We start from the raw sequence: 20328 nt of genomic DNA, 5'->3' as shown, positions 1-20328 counted from the left end.
TTACCAATCTGGATGTGCGTATTTGCTCTTGTGTGCATTTAAAGACTCGGCGAAAGCGTCTCAGCATGCCGCAGTGGCTGGAGGTTTGGTGGTGGATGTACCTCCTCGATCTGGCCTGATGGGATCCTCCACAATGCCGAGCGTGCCCCCTCCATATCAGCCGGTCAGCGTTGGACACTTGGACTCCTCCTCCAGCCTGGACGACACACAGGACTACCTGCTGCTGCTCCACTGCGAGAGCAAGAAACCCGAGCCCAGCAGGTAAGAAGAGGAAAGATGGATGCCATAAATGCACTAATGGATCTGATGGACAGATTTTGTAGCTAGCATTATATACTGGATGTTATGAAATGATGGATGAACCATCGTGCGCCTTTTAGTTTTAGAATAAAGTGCTCGTTTGAGCTTGCATATCAAAGTAAGTTAGAGAAACAGAGTGCAGTGCATTGGATAAAATCACTCCACTCCATCTCTTTCAAGTTCCAGCTTGAATTTTTAGATGCTCCAGAAGACTTTTTGTTTATGGTTTAGAGGACATCCATCAGAAAGATTTTAATCACTATAACGTTCCGTGACTATAAATACTCGAGAACTTGGAATGCTGATTATGGAATTCAGAGAATTTTCCATGATTTAAGTAAACAAAATATTCAAAACCTGTTTATCCATTTTTAGAAAGATGTTTTTGGACAAGATTATTCCATTCAAAAATATACACTATCAGTATGTATAATTAGAGTGGCAATCATCACTAACTTGCAGCAAGGCTTCACCACAATTACTGTTCATTTGATAAGCTGATAAACTTTGGAACCTGCTAGAAGTGGCATTTACAAAAGTAGCGGTTTGCACGCGGCCAGAGGGTTTTCAGTGTAGTCATATCCCCTGCTCTGCTTAACAGAGTATGCCATCGCATGATGGAGGAAGTTGCAAATTTTTTCCCCGGTCACCGTCAGGATGTGAATCACTGGAGTAAGGAACGTGAATGAATGACAGTGGATTTCTAACTGTATTTTAGGAGAGACCTCTTAGTTAGTAACGGACCAATAAAACACTGAATAATTATGACAACCCCGGTTACATTCAATACCAAAGTCAAAGCACCTTAAAGGATGTGCTTCTTTAATGAAAGCACACTGTGTAAATAAACTGATTTATCGTGTAAAAAAAAAAATGAACAAGCATCAATCCACATTCAGATACTGAAATCTCGCTCATGTATAAGACACACGTAAGAATGTTGACTAGCGGTTAACTGGCTCATTTACAAAGTTAGATAATGTTTATGCTGTTTGCCATAGAAGGACACACGGGTGGTTTTCAAATTACATTGTCATACAAACAAAATGAGCGCAAAGCCATAGATATCTTTAATTTTGGGTAGCTTTAAGAACTGTGCTATTTTAAAGCTACTTTGCAAGTTGCTCGTGTGTTTTTATACATTTCAACTGTAATTACTGTGCTATTTTTTAGTCAGTAATCAGTAACTTAACCTCCTTCTGCCATAATGCTAGTGTTTCCACTATAGTGTTAGTGTTGAAGTGTCATCTAAGGATATCTGCCGTTTTAAGCGTTAAAGGAACATGAGTTTATCCATGACCTGTCCACTACCGTGTCTGTGTGTACTATAGTGTTAATCTGGCTCTGTCTCAAAGTGGGATGGAGCAGGAATACCTGCTCTTGGAGGAGTGTGAGAGCAAGACTGCTCCTTCTGACAGTCTGTGAGTGCACAGCATCAGGGTGTGTGTGTGTGTGTGTGTGTGTGTGTGTGCTGTGATGGATAACTGACCAAAGTGTGATGATTGATTGAGGAAAAACACATGTCTCTGTGCATGGAGTGATTAACCTTTAACCACGTACACATTTCTACACATTGTTGTATGCCACTTTTTTATCGTTGTTATATGAAGCAATCCCACAATTAGTTACCAAAGAAACTCAGAAAATGTTGCTATACCATCATCCGGGGCAGTGGTGGCTCAAGTGATTAAGGCTCTGGGTCATTGACTGGAAGATCGGGGGTTCAAGCCCCAGCACCACCAAGTTGCCACTGATGGGCCCTTGAGCAAGGCCCTTAACCCTCTCTGCTCCAGGGGTGCCGTATCATGGCTGACCCTGCGCTCTGACCCCAACCTCCAAGGATGGGATATGCGAAGAAAGAATTTCACTGTGCTGTGATGTATATGTGACAAATAAAGGCTATTTCTATTTTATCCATCTACAGTCACCACCTCAGAACAACTAGGGTAAAGATGAGACAGAAATTAAATACTAAAAGTAAATTGTGGTTAGTCAAATCAGGCTTATCAAAGTTACTAAAAACAGTATGGTTGGTATTTTTATGCATACATTATATTTCAGAATACCTTTCTTATATACCCACTTGACTTATTTCTTTCTCATACCTGCACATACACACATTCCAGATGTGGAAATATAAAACTTTTCAAAAAAATTTTTTTGAATACACAACCAGGCACTTGTATGCATGGTAAATTACTAAATCTGCCATTACTGGCCGGTTAAGAATCCCAGACTACAACGTTAGCTGGTGTGTCTGTAGATTCTCAGTCATCCAGGTCTGGGTATGTGGAAGTCGAGTCATGTCAACTGGATTTCTTTCTAGTTAGATGGAAACTAGATCTAACTAGGAAGCTCTTACTAGATCTAACAGTCTATCTAGAAAGCAGTCCAGTTGATAAGACTCAGCTTCTTGGTGTGTCATAACGAAAATAAAAAACATTTGCTATCTACACAATGATTTTTGAACAGCTTTCAAAAATGTTGGTGTGTGTTTAACCTGTATGTTATTTTTTGCCCTTCCTTTAGATTATTGTTTTAATACTGGAACTCAAAAATATTTGACAAGCAGCCAAAGTAACGCTCAAACATTCTTTTTCCCCAGACATGAATGCTCCAAGTCTACCTCCTCGGAGCCGGACTGCAATGACAACCTTCCATCTCACCGCACGCCCACTTCCTCAACCTCCACAGCCAAGCATGCATCGGTCAACGGCTTCTTCTCCTCCCCACATGCCCCGCTGTATGACTCTCCTCCAGCACGGGGAGCCAGTGTGTCGGTCGAGGCACAGGGTTTGTACCAACTGCCCCGCAGCCGGTCTCAGGACACAGTGCTGCTGCCTAAAAGTGCGTCTTTGTCAGGCACCATTGACTCTGACGCTGCCGACGTCTACGTCTTCAACACACCCGCGCGAAAGCCTTCACTCGAGGCTCAGCTCAGGAACATGTCTGTCAGCTACGACATCCCCCCCACGCCTGGCAGCAACTGCACCTATCAGGTGCCCCGCACGGCCGGAGGGGCAGAGGCCTCAGCGTCAGACGTAGTGCCACCTCCTCGGCCACCCAAACCCTCAGTGGGGCCGGCGGCTGATCGCTCACCCACGGACACTTACGTCGTACCTAGGTCAGTGTCGGAGACAGACTCAAACTACTGTGTGCCTTCAGGGCCGGGAGGCAGTAAAACTCTACGGAGCAACACCATCGGTCCTGTGGATTCCTCACGCCTGCGCAAAGGTAATGATCTCTCATAGACTAAAAGAGATCAAAGCTGAAACAGAAACTGAAATATGCTTCTATTTTGCATTTAACTGAATTAAATTCTGGTTAAGAATGAAAAAATGACTTAAATATTTAATTCCAGCTGTAGCAAAAGACCATCATGGACATTCAGTATCTGAACTTATTAGACTTTTGTTAATTTCTCTACATCACAAAGCTATCTAACAACTTAAGAAAAAATAATCATTCCCTTTGTCAGGACATCGCATTTAACTTGTAGGATTTTGGATATCTTTAGGCAAACTGGCTACATATCATGATCATTACAGGAAGGCCGGCAAGATAAGAAAATAAACATGTCTGTAAATGTTTTAAGAAGAGAATCTCAACAATGACTATCTGGTTTATATATGGATTGATTGAGTGATTGAGTGAGTAATTGATTAATTGCTTCTTTTGTTTGGCTAAAATTCAATTACAGCAGCATTCAATAATTTTTCCAAGACCACCAGAAAGGATGACTCGGATACCATGTTTGTCCCAAAGTTTAGCATTTTTGTTTTTCATTGCAATAGATGCATATTATTTTCTGATTCTCAATTAGCCGATTGGATAAATGTGCTGTGTGTTCTTGTCTCACGTTGTTTTCTTCTCATTTTTGCAGATTATGGCTCACAAGACTGTTATGACATACCCAGATCTTTCCCTTCAGATAGAAACTGTTCATTTGAATTCAACGAATCTCTCAGCAATTATTTTGTAAGGATAAAAAACTGTGATTTTGTAATCAATGGATATTTATATGAGGAATAGACATTATGCAGATGATAAAGTAAATTAAAATAAGATAAAATATTATCATGATTGCTTGTACTGTTACACAGTCTTCCTGTCTTAAGCTGGAGAAAATAAAGCATTATTCTGACCTGTTCCTCCTACAGAAAAATAAAGGAATGCTGATTGTAGGGAACACTTCGACTGAGGAGATGGATGAAAACTACGTGCCTATGAGTGCAAATTCTCCGTCACATCAGCTTTCAGGTAGCATGTCCGAGCTTATCCAGGAGCCCAACTACGTGCCTATGACCCCGGGTACAGTGGAATTTCCTTCCCTGGGGAAGCAGGTACCTCCTCCAGCCCACATGGGTTTCAGATCAAGTCCCAAAACCCCTCCACGAAGACCAATGCCCTTGACCGAATGCCAACCGCCACCTGTAGACCGAAACCTCAAACCTGACCGTAAAGGTAAGCTGGGTGTGGGTGTGGGTGTGGGTGTGGCTGTGCTGTGAAATTGGCTGGTTTCTTTTTTTTTTTTTTTTAAAAATCATCTTTCACTTTACTGCTCTTATAAATTATTTTATCTTGTGCTCATTTGTTTTTCCACAAATTTCCTACTAACATGTGCTGGCCCATGTTTACAAACCTCTCATCTCTTAGGAGTTCATCAGTAATAATACACTAATGCTACTTACATTGAGTTTTCACTCTCTAACGTAGCACTAGCTCACATCTTCAGTGTCTCTCCACAGTTTAACCCAGGACACCTGCACTAGAGAAAGAAACCTTTCAGCCAGTGCAGCGTTCCCATCCTGCTCGTGTTGCAGTGGCTCTTGCCTTTGTTAGCTCTTAGCATCTGACCTGACTAATGAAAGAGGACTATTGTGCTGTGGCTCAGATCTCTGGCTATGAGGCAGCCTGACCGTGCTGTTAGCCTGGAGCGGTCACCTCTGTCCCCATTGTCTATTTCTCAAAGGCTTCTTTGATGGCCAGACTAGGAAGAGCCTGCTATCAATCAATAGGATGTGTTTTATTTAAGAAAAAAACAGTAGCTGCCGAAAATAATAAATAATGCCCACTCTTTTATGCAATCACATTTTGTTGTACACTCTGCAGAGATACTGAGGAAATGTCGTTTTTTTATTGTAGTCATGGGCCAGGCACGGGGAGATTCTCATTACAAATCACCTTCTTTTGCTTTGCCACATTGCTTACTAATTCAGTGCAGATTGTAGCTGATATTGTTGGTGCAAATGCAGCATAGTTAGCTTGGATGAGCTTAGCTGGGAGAGATGTGGCATTTTCATTGGATAATCACAGGCTTCTCTTTCTATGTGTCATTGTCTTCTTTCTTCTTTTTTTTTTACTCCACACTTTGTTCATATCTGGGTGTTCGTCTGTGTTTTCTTAAATCAGGCATACACTGTTGATTTCAAAAATCTTGTTCTTCGGCACATGGCATTTCACATTGCATCACCAAAGCCCACACTCACACGATGTGTGTTTGCATGCCATAAAACACATGGTCAAAATGGGATAAAGAAGTAAAATCATACACAGCCAGACTGACCAATAGAGGTGAAGATCACCGTGACACATGATGGTGTCAGTCATTTGTTGTTATAACAACACATTGTTAAGGTGTTAGTTTACGTCTACCATGACCACTAACCAGCTGTTTAAAAATGACTTATTTAGTGTCTTTAGTCCACATTGTCCAGTTTGTTCCAGTCTTCCTAAAACATTATTTTACGTTATTTTAGTTAGCAGACTTTCTAAGCCTGAAGCTATGGTTACGTCAACAAACTGTAGTCTATAACATTCATTTTGGTGTAACTTTTTAATTTGCTTAAAGTCATTTGATTAACAACAGTAGTAAACAAGCTTTTTCCTGTTTTTCTTGTTTTGTTTTTATAAGCATCCCATTCCTAGCAGATTTGGTGATAAACAAAATCATGCTCATTTGTAATGAAAGGAAAGCCACTTTAGCTTTAAAAGTTTTCTGAAATAAAGATTTGCAATCCAATCAGAAACATATACGTTATGTGTTGTTACCACATAATCTTTGGTTTTTACAGTGTATGCCCAGAAATACAGGATATCTTTTAGCACTTTCACTTTTCCATCTAGCTTTTTAGTCTTCTCACTCACACCTGTCCCTGTGACGTCTTTCTTACTGTCTTGTATCGAAGTCCGGTGCGAGGCTGAAGTATTCTGTCTTTCTTTGGGTTTGTGTGTGTAGTTACTCACAGGTAGTAGATGTGTGTGTCTTTTCCTCCTGCCCTTGCTCTGTTGATTGTTGTAGCTTTCACTGTTGCTGTTCTGTACAAGATATCAGGCCATGACCACGAGTGGGCGCTGAGCGTCCTTAAATTTTCCTGTGCGTCCGAGCCCATGTCGCCGCGCACCGTCGTGCATTCTGTACTTCCAAAGTGTGTGCATGCTGTGTTATGCCCTTAGCTTCAGGGGTTAGCCCTGCCTGTTGCATGACTTATGTGCATGATGAGTTGTTGCCATGGCAGCAGTGTGATACATATCTGTATAGTGAAAATTTAGAGGAGCAAAGGAGGAAGAGAAGGAGGTGGCCATGCTTTTGCTACACTGCATGGGGGCGAGGTTTATTGAAAAAAAAAAATACAGATAATTGCAAGAGAGGCATGTAACAAAAACAAGTTTTCTTTCACCAATCAGGTCAGAGTCCTAAAATAATCAGAGCTAATCGGCCTGTCGGTCTTGAGCGAACTGACTCTCAAACCATAGGTGATTTCCCAAGACGTCGTAAGGGTAGGTACCTGCACAGACCGCCTCTGTGTTTACACTCTCTTGTTCTCTCTTGTCTGTCTGTCATCTGAACTTTTCTCAACACTTAATCTAGTTCAAGGGTTTCCACTTATCACCCATCCGAAGAAGGAATGTTGTGTTATATTTTTAATTATACACGATGAATGAAAGCGGTAGGATTTGGATTGGGCTAATGATGGATAATACTAATAATTACAAAAACATTTACAAATACTAACACACCAACCATACTCTGAAAGGTCTTGCGTAAATATTCACCTCCTTAGAGTCTTTTTTGCATTTTATTTCGTTACAATCAGGAACTGATGCAAGATGTGCCATGCGATCTCAATATAAATGTTCAAGGAGCTATCAGAACGTGTACAGGAGAAGGTTCTGAAAATATATGAACTGGTTTGGTTATAAAAACTATTCTAATCTATTAAGTCCATTATTAAAAATCAGAAGGAATATGGCACAAGTGTGAATCCGCCTTGCATCATAGTGAGTGACCGGGTAAAGACAGTCCGTCATAGAAGCCAGTCAATTCTGTTCAGTTCCAAAAAATGTGATGAGATCAAGGAGGTAAATACATGTACAAGCCCCACTGTATGTGTGGCCTTTGTTTAATGACTGACAAAAGTACTACACATACTATACCTTATCCCTATATACTATATCTTAACCCTAGGATCGTCCATTCAGCTGTAGTAACTATGCCCGAGGTCGTTGATGCCAGTGTGATTGTGTGTTAGAAGTTAAAGTGTGAAGTTCCTAATGAGCTCAGCTAAGAGCTTTGAAATGCTGATAAGAAACATGTGCTATCTGTTTCTTTGCACATTGGCACCAGATGGTGTCGATTTCAGATGATGTTTAGGCATGGGAATAGTGGGTTCCACTGTGGTTGCCAGATTGTGTGATTTTAGGCGTAGCAGTTGTGAGTGAGAGCAAATGCTGTGAAATTGATTGAGGATATGTTTTCTTCTGCGATTTATTTATTTATTTATTTATTTATTTTAAAGAAATCGGATTTGGGGATTGCATTTTTTCAGTAGGATGATATATTTTTTTTTAAGATTTGAAAGTGTGCTATGAAGAAGTGTGCTATGCTTTTCCAGTTATTGAGAATTCTCACTGGTTTCACTGGTCATATCTGCAGTTCTTATAATTAAAATGACAGAAGAGGTGAATATAATCAGTTAATTTGCAAATTGCTGCATTTAGTGTTCCAGGTCAGCCTGACTAATGCTTGTTCTTCAGCCAACAGCTCCCTCTACAGGCAATGACTAATCACATCACACTATTTATTAGAACTACCCACATTTCCTTCCACACTTAATTCACTTTTGAATAGAGTTGAATCTGTTTAGATTGGCAAAACACTCTTTATAACAACTTTCAAGCAGAGAATATGCGCATTATGTTCAATTCAAAACACTCTTGTACATCACTCTGGATAAGATGGCAGAAGTATACTATTCAACATGCTCCCATAACAGAAAGTTAGTCATATTAACCAACAGCAACATCACCTGCCGTTTTTCACAACAGTTTGTGCACAGTGAATGTAATTACTTTGAAAAGCATATGCTCAGTTTGTTGATCATAGTCCAAGTTTGTTTTTTGTGCATCATATCCAAGCAGAACCCAACACTGACACACTCACGTTACAGCATGACGACTGTGGGATTTGACTGGCCTGCAAATTCAATAAACCACAATACCCTTAGAAAACCTGTGGGATTATCTGGAAAAGCAAAATCAAGTTTAATTGCATCCAGTAGGGCTGGGCGATATGATATAATATTTATAATATGTGCAATATGACACAATCTGCCATTTGTGATATTTTTTGTTCATTTACAACAAACTAGAAGCAGATGATGATTTTGTGAGTTTATTGAGTATGGCATAATAATATATGACCAAAAAAAAAAAAGTAATTGCAATTTTTTCTTTTTTAGTGTTAAAAATTTTAAGCACAATACAGTATAAAGAATGTAATAAAAATATAACAAAAATACAATAATAAACATCTAATAAAAACAAAGTAATTACAAAATATAAAATTTGAAATATAACGCTTTTATTTATTGGTAAGAATTATAATTATTATTTTTTTTAAATAATTAATTAATAATAAACACCTGTATTGCTGTCAGTTTGTGAGCAGAATTCATAGAAATATCCTCTCAGAATCATATCACTCAACTCTAGCATCCAGTCATCTCAATGATGGACAGGGTTGGTGCAGAAATTATGTTGAGGGGAGACATAATCATGTATCAGGAAATATTTGTTCAGATAACTTGTTTCTCATTGAAAATATTTCTTGATTATGAAATTATTTTAATATAAATTGATTAACCAGTAGGCTTTGACCTAACACACACATACACTTTGAATTGTTTGTCTTGTACAGTTTCTCAGTGTAACATTGTTTTGGTGCCTGTGTTCTAGTCAAACCTGCCCCTTTGGACATCAAACCGGTCCCTGAGTGTGAGGAGTTTAATACACCAGTCCGCTCACCCATCACCAAGTCCTTCACCCGGGAGTAAGTGACACTCATGCTGCTCTGGTTAGAACGTCCGCTGAATGTTTCAGCATCAGCCAGTTCCCTTTGAGCTGAGGCTATGCCGACGGCCACGGAGCCACTGGCTGCTGCTGAAAGGCGCATGGCAGGGTTCTATATAGCACGACAACTAACCACTCATCTAGTATGGTAGTGTTGTCCTAACTCATGATAGTGATCATTTTGTGGCTCGTTTCTCACTCACTCCACACTTGAGTGCTGATACATGAGTAAATCATAGTGGTAAATTATGCCTCTCTTTCTGCCTCTCTGTCTTTAATTTAAAACTGCTGAGGTTTAGTGGAACCTGAATGTGAATGGATTTTCCATGTTTGTGTTTGTATTTGAGAGTATGTATGTATTTGTCTGTGTGTGTGAGAGAGAACATGTTTGTGACTACACCTGTTTGTGTGCACCAAATGAAAGCAGCAGTGTAAAGGTTCTTGTGGTCCTCAGCCCCTCCAGGTTCCACACGTTTCCCCGGCCATCTTCGGTGCATAGCACCGCCTCCAGCACCGACTCCGAGGAGGGTGATGAGAATTATGTCCCCATGCAGTATCCTAATATGGCTGCAGATGAACCAGTATGTAACCACAGCACCACAGCATTTCTCCATCCTTCCTATAACTCAAAACATTTATTTGTAGTTTACAAGCAATCATTTTAAAATAAAGATCGGTGCTGTATGACAGTTTAAGGTGAGAGTTTAGAAATTGTTGAATGTTTCCCTTGGATGTCCCCCCACCTCCTCGATGATTAAAGTAATTTCATATTTAAATGATGGGTTACACAGGTGTTATGATGAATGCACAACAATCACTTGACCTCCTCCGTTGTAATTTTCATTCTGTACTGAGGTAGTCACTGACTGGGCCAGAAGGACTCCTCTTATTTTTTTATCTTCTTATTGTCCTTTCATTCCTTCAATTCTTTTACAGTTCAGTTCCCATCTTGACACTCCTGCTTCACCAGAAGCTTTAGGTTCTCATAACCTCTGTTGCACGTTTTTGCCGAATCTAATTTGTTTGCCTGGACCTGTCTCTTGGTCAAATGAAGCCTTAATACTTTTTCTAAAACAAAGAAAATGCTTGCTAGTGTAACTGCTGATTCGAATATTTATAGAGATTACATTACAACATTACCTCTAAGTCTTCATGTGACTCGACAGGTTCAGTGTGTTTTTTCTTTTTTTCCTCCATTCTCACAGCATATTTGTTCATTACATTCTTTGCTCGTCATTTTGCTATCTTTTTGTATTACTGTCCTCCTTTATTGCTTTACATCGCGTTACCCTTTCTTCCAGTTTCTCTCCAGCTTTCTTTTCATTGTCTTTTTTTTTTTTTTTTTTTTTTTTTTTTGTCCTTACCGTCTTTTTGCTGCTCCTGTCTTCTCCTCGCTGTTCCTACACTCTGTAGAGAGGAGTCCTTCTACTGCACGGTGCCCATCACCCCGGTTAAGAGGGAGGTGGTGGGTCTAGAACACTTTGAGGAGGTGAGCAGGGTGGCTAGCACTTTTCTCTAACTAGGATGGATTTGACTCAGTTTGGTTTTTCATCACATTTATACAGTGTAGGTAAAAGTCCACTCAAGTACTTGAGAATGTCAGCACACAAACTTTAATGAAGAGGTCATTTTGTTTAATTAGATAAGTCCTCACCTAGATATTCACTGTCTTCTAGTACCTCTAGTGCTCTAGTAGTTCATATTCATCATAGTTCTTTTTTTTATCATATCAAGCTTAAGGAATCCTCCAGTGTTTTGTTTTTCGATCCGATTCTTTATGTACTTTATCTGTAGCAAATACATGTGATTCACCAGTACTGAGAAAAGAAGTGAAAGCATGTTGATGCAAAACTCACTATTAATAGAAGTCTAAGGGATGTTGTTGAATTCTGTGTGTAAACTTATTTAATACACAAATATAACACCTCATTGCAGCTCTGACTATAGTGCTAGCTGTAATCCAAAACACGAGGTTTTTCCACAATTTCTCCTTTCTGTAGTAACAGTTTGTTCATAAGAAACTCGAATGGAAACCACTGTGCATAATTCAAGGCTATTAATAAAAGGATTAAAAACATGTTACTGTGATGGCCTTGCATCCCATCCAGGGTGTATTCCTGCCTCACCCCTAGTGTTCCCTGGATAGGTCCCGGACCCACCGTGATGATAAGGATGAAACAATTATTGAAGATAAACAAATGGTTGAATGAAAAATGTGTTATTTATCGATTTACAAACTTCTAATCATTGATTAGGTGAAAGTTTAAGACTCTCCACAGTCTGCACCATCGATGCACATCGCACCACCTCATTGTTGATTATTTGCTCATGCTTAATTCCTTTCTCATGTGATGCCAGTCTATGAATTGCAAACTCTCAGTAAGGATATTTAGGATGAAACAGCCATCAGAAAGTTCAGACTTGGAACACTAGAGTAGTTTCCTGGAGGTTTTTATGGTTTTCATACATAATCAGACTTGCACAACAACAAAATAATTGAACTTGATTCAGCTTCATTAATCCTCTTACAGCTTCCCCAGACATCCATTCTAAGTGAGTTTGAAATAGCAAAAACGTCCTTCTTTTCTCAGTATAAAGACCAAAGAAAAAATACCATGTTGATAATTGTAGAAACATTCAAACTGGAGTATTCCTCAAAGCCCCACTTTGAAAATGCTGCAATGTGCAGCCCCTTTAAATTGGATTCTGATTGGAGCTTTATATTGCAGTTCCACTAACTAGCTCCATTAACCTGTTGAGCGTTCACTAACTCTCATATTTTGGGGACATTTCAGAAGTTAGGAATGCCCATGAATGCCAAGGTTGAGTATCTGGACTTGGACCTGGACCCTGGCAAATCCACTCGGAAGGTACGTGTATCAATTCAGTCCAGTTTTATTTGTATAGAGCATTTAACAATGTTCATCGTCACGAAGCCGCTTTACAGAAATACATAAATGTTACATTCATAAACCTGTCAGAATAATGAAGTAAACATTCAAGATTCCACCCACTTTTTAAAACTCCTTTATATCTGTAGAATCAATGCTGTAGCTTCTAGAACTGTATAGAGTGTATAAGCATTACAGGCATTTGGCGTAATGTCTATAATCGCTTCTGGTTATGAATTTATGATTAAATTGTGGATTGTGTTTTGAGCAGTATTACTATTATATGACGCATGCGTCTTCCTTCCTGTGGTGCAGACCAACGGGACAGGTATGGCAGTGTCGGATGAGCGGGTAGATTATGTGATGGTGGACCAGGAGCGTACTCAGGCCCTGAAAAACACTCGTGAGGCCTGGAGCGATGGCCGACAGTCCACTGAGAACGACACCCCCTCCAAAGGACCCAAGTGAACCCTCGATCCCTCCTCCTTCCCTATGATCCCTCTTCTGGGCTGGAGATGGGGTGTGTGCAGGAATAGATGACACAGCTCCATCCATCTGCCCCTACTATTCATCTAGGTTATACTGTGAGAGAGAAGCCGGTTCAGTTCCCACATCAGCTGGTTTACACTGCCACCTGGCTGAGGGAAAGGCAACTGTGTGGAGGAGAGCTGGGCTTCCAGAGCGCCGTCTATAAGCTGAGAGAAGATTTCTAGTCTACTGTGTAATGGGGCTGAAGGAACTGCTAAACATCACTGATTTAGAGCCCTAGGAATACTATGCTATACAGGGCAGCAAATAGACTTTCATTTGTATCAAGTGGACACTTGCTGCTTCACTTAGGTTTTTTTTTTTGGTATATATTCTCAGCCCGGGGTTTTAATTCCACTCGTGTTCATTCACATTCATGGAGTTTACCAACAAACAGCTCTCTGCTTTTCCTGTTCACATATCTGCCATGGTCAGATTACAGGAAAGTTTTTTCCACATATATCCAGTTCCATGATAATCTGAAGCTTTGGTACATCCTGGTTCCTTTTCTTCTTCTTTTTTTTTTTTTTTTTTTTTTTGGGCTGGGTGTTTGTTACCCATAATTGCAAGGTATTGAGTGGCAAAAAAAAAAAAAGAAAGATGATGATCACAGTGGCAAGAGGGACTGCTAAAACTGGCTGTGTAAAGTGTTATGTATATTAAATAAAGTGTCCTTTGTATCGAATGTGTGGGATGTAAAGGCTTTGGTGTGGCCTCTGCCGGATGGATGTCTGCACCCTCGGAAAGCATGAACTGTGATCGATGTTTTTATTTCAGTGCAAGGTAACAAAACTAAAGGCTAAAGAGCAGAAGTCAGGTACTCACCAAAATGAATAACACAGCAGTTCCTTCCTAAATTATTTTATTTTTTTGCTTTACTTACACATGATGGATTTGGTCTTGCAGTTCACTCAGTATTGTACTGCAGTTTTCAGCAGCCTGTGATGATAAATGTTCTGATCAGCCTTTTTGCTGTATATGATGATGCCTTCTTTGGGAAAAGAAAAACCAGTCAGGATGTTTCAGAAGTTGTATATTGATCCCACATTCCTTTCATGACTGGTCATTTGCTCTATTTTATTGCCACTTTGATAATTTATTTCAGATGGATTTCCACAGTTTCTGGAGACTAACTGCCTTATTACAGACTTTACTGTGTGAATGTTGTACATATGACCGGATGTGTAATTTCAGCATCAAAGTTAGAGAGACTATATAAACTTTTATCATGTGTGTAACAAATACTTTTACTAACTACCAATCTCTTAGGCCAAGGACACATGGACATGGACACCGTCAGTGGCTTTTGCTGTATATACATGCACAAACTTCCTTTTTTTAAAAAAAAAAAAAAAAAAAGTTCAAAACTGCATCTTTCCTGCTTTCTGTTCAGCCTTGTTTTTTAAGGTGCATTATGTGGCCAGATAAACCTCAGATTTTCTTCATGCTTTATATCTTTTTTTTTTTTTTCTTTTTTCTTTTTTTTTTTTTTTAATGAATCAGAAAGAATTGTACATTTTAAAATAAACTCCATTAAAAAAAAAAACCCAGACATTCATTATAACATAACTGACTCCAAGTTTAGTCACACCATATTTATTATGGCATTGCAACCCTTTTATTCTCTAGATTAAACATGATTCAAAGAATATTAAGAATTGAGAATATTGCATGTTCAATTCTCAATGCATTTCAACTCTATACATTTTACATTCTCATGACTTACTAAAGCCTTATTTTAACTGGTCAGTGATTTTAAGCAAGGTTGGCATTTTATTGGACTTTTCTAAATATGAGACTGTGTGCACTCGCACTCCCAATTTGGTTTCTTAGAGTTATTAATGCACGTCTTGGATATAAGGGCTAATATTACCCCATTGCTTGCTTTATGGACATTTTTAATGAAGGTACAAAGCTTAAAAATACTCTGCAATCGCAAGGATCAGGTTTTAAAGCAAATAACTGGAACTAAATCTTTTCACAAAGGAAAAATGCAAGTGCAGACAGCATGTCTGAGATATACAGCACCATCTCTTTTGTATGATTTATGGAGTGTATAATGTTCATACATTAGAAATGCATGTGCACTACTGTGTTTCCTCACTCAAAAAGCTGAGGCCAAAAAAAAAAAAGAAGTCCTGTAAGGTGGGACTTGTTTGTCCAACACATCCCACAGATGCTCAGTTGGATTGAGATCTGGGGAAATTGGGAGGCCAAGTCAACACTTCAAACACATTGTGCTCATTAAACCCTTCCTGAACCATTTCTTGAGGATGGGGCATAACCTCCACAGGGGAACACTGAGATGTTTGCAGGTCCATCACAACACTTTGCAGTGTAGAACAATTTATACACTGATTCAACCCAATCCTTTCCCAGATGTGACACAAACCAGACAAAAACCTCTCCTTAAGAAGGGGAACTGTGTGAACTTCTCACAAAAACACCTGCCAATACCAGTTCTCACCTCTATATAGCACTGTTAATAAAAACTGCTAATCAGTTGATATGGTTACCAAGCATCCTTCAACAGTTTGTAATTGACCCTGGTGTTTTCAGCATTTATCTGTCTTACAAACAGCCTGAATCCTCGATACAAATTCAAAAAGAATATATAATAAATATAAAGAAACCAGGGCATGAATGGATATTTGTGGCTTGTGTTTGTTTTCTAATGACATCATTGTAGCTGTCCAGCAACATGACATTCACTAAAATCAATGTATTTGTAAAACTAGCTCATTAAATACCTGAGAAGCTGTGGAAAGCAACCTTATAACAAAATAACAATTTTACCTAATATATAATTTTCAGTAATACAAATACAAAACCTGAAGGTACATCTATAGTTATGGAACAGGAAGAACAGGTAAACACACGGTTTACCCACACCCAGTTAAGTGATTATCAGTTGTTAATTCTGCTGTCTGGATTAATCAGTTTAGAAAGTTAATGTTCTAGTTTTCAAGTTCAGTACACATCCTTTGACTGCTGAAATCATTAAGAAGAAGAAGAAGCCTTTATTATTGCCACGCATACATTTACAGCACAGGGGAATTCTTTTCTTTGCATATCCCAGCAGAGGAAGTTGGGGTCAGAGTGCAGGGGCAGCTATGATGCAATGCCCCTGAACCAGAGAGGGTTAAGGGCCTGGCTCAATTGCCCAACAGTGGCAGCTCAGTAGTGCTGGGGGTTGAACCCTGACCTTCCAATCAACAACTGAGAGCCTAAACCAATAATACAATTCCTGCAAATTAATTTAGACATTGTTAGTTATTTATTGAACGCTAAGGTTAAACCATTTCCAGTTAGACATTAATCACACATGCAGGTATTAAACCTGTAAATATGACTTAAAACAATCAAAACAAACAGCTAGCTAGAGTGTGCTGTATGAATGCATGTTGTCATTCATCGACTGCCTATTACTGGTTACTCTAAAAATTTCCTAGATAGCAGATTATGGCATAAGTCAAGTATGTCAATTTTAACTGAGGCTTTGTCACTGTATTAACAGTGTCCTGTCCCAATAAAATCTATGGTCACAAGTCTCAGTTGAAACGAAAGTTTCCCCAAAAGTGAAAAGTGAGAAATGAAAGATTTCTCTGAACAACCACATTGCTTAATTGTATCTTTCATGTAGTTTTAATATGTAATACATACAAATGTATAATCGTCAATCCAGGTATTTAAACACAAGCCTTATGAATATAAGACACATTTCCATATAATTTTGGTGAAAAATATTTGCAGTATCAAAGTGTCAAGTTCCACCATCCATTTAATTCTCTCTCTTTGGTTACTGAAGTCACTGAAAGCATAAAGAAACACATAAGTAGCCTATTGAAAATAAAATAGGTTTAGTTCAATTCTTCTCTGTCTGCAGCTGACACTCGAACAAAAGTAATTAATAAAAGTATTAATTACAGTAACACACATCCCAACACTGAAAGTATACTTAAATACACCAGTAGAGAAACAGCCATATACCGCACCTATTTCATTTACCTACTATGTTGCTAATCAGGTTGTCTAATTTAATCAAGTTGGAATAATATAATAATGTATTTCAGTTACTATGGCCAGACAATCAGAAAAAAGTCAGTAGGGTGTCAAATCTTATTCGCAAAGGGCCGTTATGGGTGCAGGTTTCCATTCCAAATGAGCAGAAGCCACACCTGAGACTAGAGAAAGCATTTGAATAAACAGGTGGAATCAGGTGTGGATCCTGTTTGATTGGAATGAAAACCTGCACCCACACCAACCCTTTGGGAATAACATTCGACACCCCTGGACTAATTCAACATAATTAAGTTCAGAGATACACCTGTGCTCGAAAAAGGTGGTGTCTATTCTTCCTGATTGTCTGGCCATGAATGTTCACAAAATAGGAGCGTGGTGTGACTACCTATCACTAGGCCCTACTCAGACTTCAGCTCCAGGAGGCATGGGGCTGAGGAGCCTCACTCTGTTTTGTCAGTCATAGTATTGCTATATTGCCAGTTTTTAACCTTGAAGTATGAGATAGACAAACCAAGAGTCAGTAGCGAGCTCAGTGGTTGTTTGCAGCTTTCTTTCTAGCAGCAGTTCTGCTGCGCTCAACACACAAGAGAGGGGAGACAAGCAATATGCTAAAAAATATATAGGCTTATTAGGATTATTTTTAAAGCCTAAGGTAGCAGCCCTCTGGATACATTTTTCAGATGCAAACTCAGGCCCAATATCAGGAATGAGAGTTACTGGGATGCAATTTCAGGCAAACCATGACATTGTCCTCTCTTTCACTGAATCAGAGGTTGTCGATTTCAATGAATTAATCTTGAAAAGTAAACAAACACCAGTCTTGTCACCACTTGGTCACCAGGGTATAGCTTTAGCTCTTTTTCTCAACTTTGTTATGAATTGATGCTGAAGTATTTGGTGCCTCATAAATAGACTGTATAACAGTTTCTTACCTCAAGCCCTCAGACTTCTTAACAGCCAGAACTGCACTGAACTGACCTGACACACACACACATATTTAATCTAAATTTACAGCAAAATTAATATAAACACTGTTTATATGCTGTTTTTTCTCTTTTTCTTGCACAGTGATTCATACCAACTGTATATTGGTCAGTGCTATTTTTATGTATTACTTATAGGATGTTGTTTTATGTAGTGTTGTGTTGTTTTATGTAGTACCATGGTCCTGGAAGAATGTTGTTTAATTTCACTCTGTACTGCTTTAGCTATATATTGTTTAAATGACAGTAAACGCTACTTGACTTGATTCGGTTGTCTTGTAGTTTTTTAAGGCTATCTTCAAGGTTTACTGCATAAGGTGAAGTCACTTGAGACCCAATGCATGGTTATTTTTTTTGTCTCTTTTCCATCTAATATTGCCTCACTTTGGCTAAAACATTGTCTGTCTCTTGTGCCACTTGTAGCCCTTGAAGGCACAGAAGGGTGTACCAAACCTTTTAGCTGTTCATCCACCTGGCAATCAAGAGGTGCTGTCTGGTGCACTGGAGCATATATTTTCTGGTTAGGCTCTTCTTTGGCAAAATTGAGACTTAGAACCTAAAATACATCGGAACTTATATGGAACCTTTGTATTCTTGGGTACAGTTCATCCAGGTTTTTCTGACCAGTGTCAAAAGGAGTGTTCTTATTAGTATCAATGTAGAATCTGTCTCCCATGAGCAAATCTGCAGCTGATACTCAACCATGCTCCTGCTGTCACATATACTTTTCAAGAAGCAGAGACTTTCTGTGCTGGAAGTGTTGCAGTCCAGATGGAATTCCAAATGGCCAACTCCAGAAGTAGTATTGCCCAGGAGTCAATGAACAATATGAACCTTCAGGTTTTAGGATGCCTGTTGACCCATCCATCAGTTTTCCTTTAAAAACATAATTTAAAAGAAAGCTTATAAAATATATTAGATGCATTAATCAATACTAGAAATCAGCCCTTTTATTAAAAAGTTGGAATCAGTTCGTTGTCAGTGGATGTTTTAATATTATTTAGCTGAGAATATCTGAAAATACAGATGTACATTTGTAACCCAACAAATGCCATTAATGACACTACGAACACCTTAAATTCCAAATGTATAATTTACACACATATCAACGCTAAATGTATCTGTAAAATCTGTAGACTTTCAATCACACCAGTAGAGAAACACCCATATACCCACACCTAGTTAATTTGCTAGATATTTTGTTAATCATGTCTAATTTAATTCAAGTTCTTTATTTCCACATTGCTAACTATTGCCAAGTAATGACGTCTTTACAGGTTAGACAAATTAAAGCATACTTATAATTACAATATAATTACTTGAAAAAATGAATCATAATCATGGATTTTCCAGTTGGAGCATACACAAGCTTCTTTTAGTCCAGAACGAAGCAGTCCTAACTAGAACCAGAAGATATGAACACATCACTCCTGTCTTAGCCACACTGCAATGGCTCCCAGACAAATTTCATGTTGATTATAAAATACTATTACTGACCAATAGTGCACTGAATGGTCTTGCGCCTCAGTACCTGAGCGATATTTTTGTTATTTATGATTTATGATTTATGATGATTTCTTCAAAGGCCCACAGTTATGGAACAGCTTTCCAGTTAGTGTTCGAGACTCAGACACAGACTCAGTGTTTAAGTCCAGGCTGAAAACACATTTTTTAGTCAACTATGTATAGGTTTTCTTAGGTAAAGGAGCAGATCTTGAAACGAAACGAAACAGCCTTTATTTGTCACATATACATTACAGCACAGTGAAATTCTTTCTTTGCATATCCCATCCTTGGAGGTTGGGGTCAGAGCGCAGGGTCAGCCATGATACGGCACCCCTGGAGCAGAGAGGGTTAAGGGCCTTGCTCAAGGGCCCAACAGTGGCAATTTGGCGGTGCTGGGGCTTGAACCCCTGATCTTCCAGGCAACGACCCAGAGCCTTAACCACTTGAGCCACCACTGCCCCTAGGTTCATGGGTATAGAGTGTTTGGTGTACTGGGATGTCGCTCAGGTTTGCTAACTGTGAGGTGTTTGTTTATGTCCCTGGAAGATCTCATGTCCTTGTCATTCTACTGGCTCTCCCTTTTAGTTATGCTGTCAGACCTAGTCTTGCCAGAGTCCCTGTCTGCACTTATTGTTTCTCTCTCTCTCTCTGTCTCTCTTTTTCGATCCACTCCAGAGCTCCCAGTGTCCGGTGTGACTGCTTCTTCTTTCCAGACCTGCCTGCTCCATCCTGATGCTCTACCCCTG

General features: G+C 39.2%; 1 protein-coding gene across 10 annotated transcripts in view; it reads left to right on the top strand.

The window, feature by feature from the left end:
- Positions 1-14493, top strand: part of gab1 (GRB2-associated binding protein 1) — a 62203-nt gene extending 47710 nt beyond the window's left edge. For 7 of the 10 annotated variants that reach the window (XM_058386333.1, XM_058386341.1, XM_058386338.1 and 4 more), the window contains 9 exons: positions 45-261; positions 2906-3534; positions 4184-4278; positions 4461-4764; positions 6988-7080; positions 9538-9631; positions 10079-10232; positions 12447-12521; positions 12858-14493. In XM_058386333.1, the coding sequence (XP_058242316.1) occupies positions 45-261; positions 2906-3534; positions 4184-4278; positions 4461-4764; positions 6988-7080; positions 9538-9631; positions 10079-10232; positions 12447-12521; positions 12858-13010 (1814 nt within the window). In that variant the 3' untranslated portion in view covers positions 13011-14493. The remainder of the gene's footprint in view (positions 1-44; positions 262-2905; positions 3535-4183; positions 4279-4460; positions 4765-6987; positions 7081-9537; positions 9632-10078; positions 10233-12446; positions 12522-12857) is intronic. The other 3 variants (XM_058386334.1, XM_058386335.1, XM_058386336.1) reach the window with 3 other exon arrangements.
- The last annotated feature ends 5835 nt before the right edge of the window (positions 14494-20328 follow it).

This window comes from Hemibagrus wyckioides, linkage group LG03, assembly GCF_019097595.1.
Source record: "Hemibagrus wyckioides isolate EC202008001 linkage group LG03, SWU_Hwy_1.0, whole genome shotgun sequence".
NCBI lineage: Eukaryota > Metazoa > Chordata > Actinopteri > Siluriformes > Bagridae > Hemibagrus > Hemibagrus wyckioides.
The sequence above is the reverse complement of the archived record's forward strand: the minus strand, read 5'-3'. Positions and strand labels throughout refer to the sequence as shown.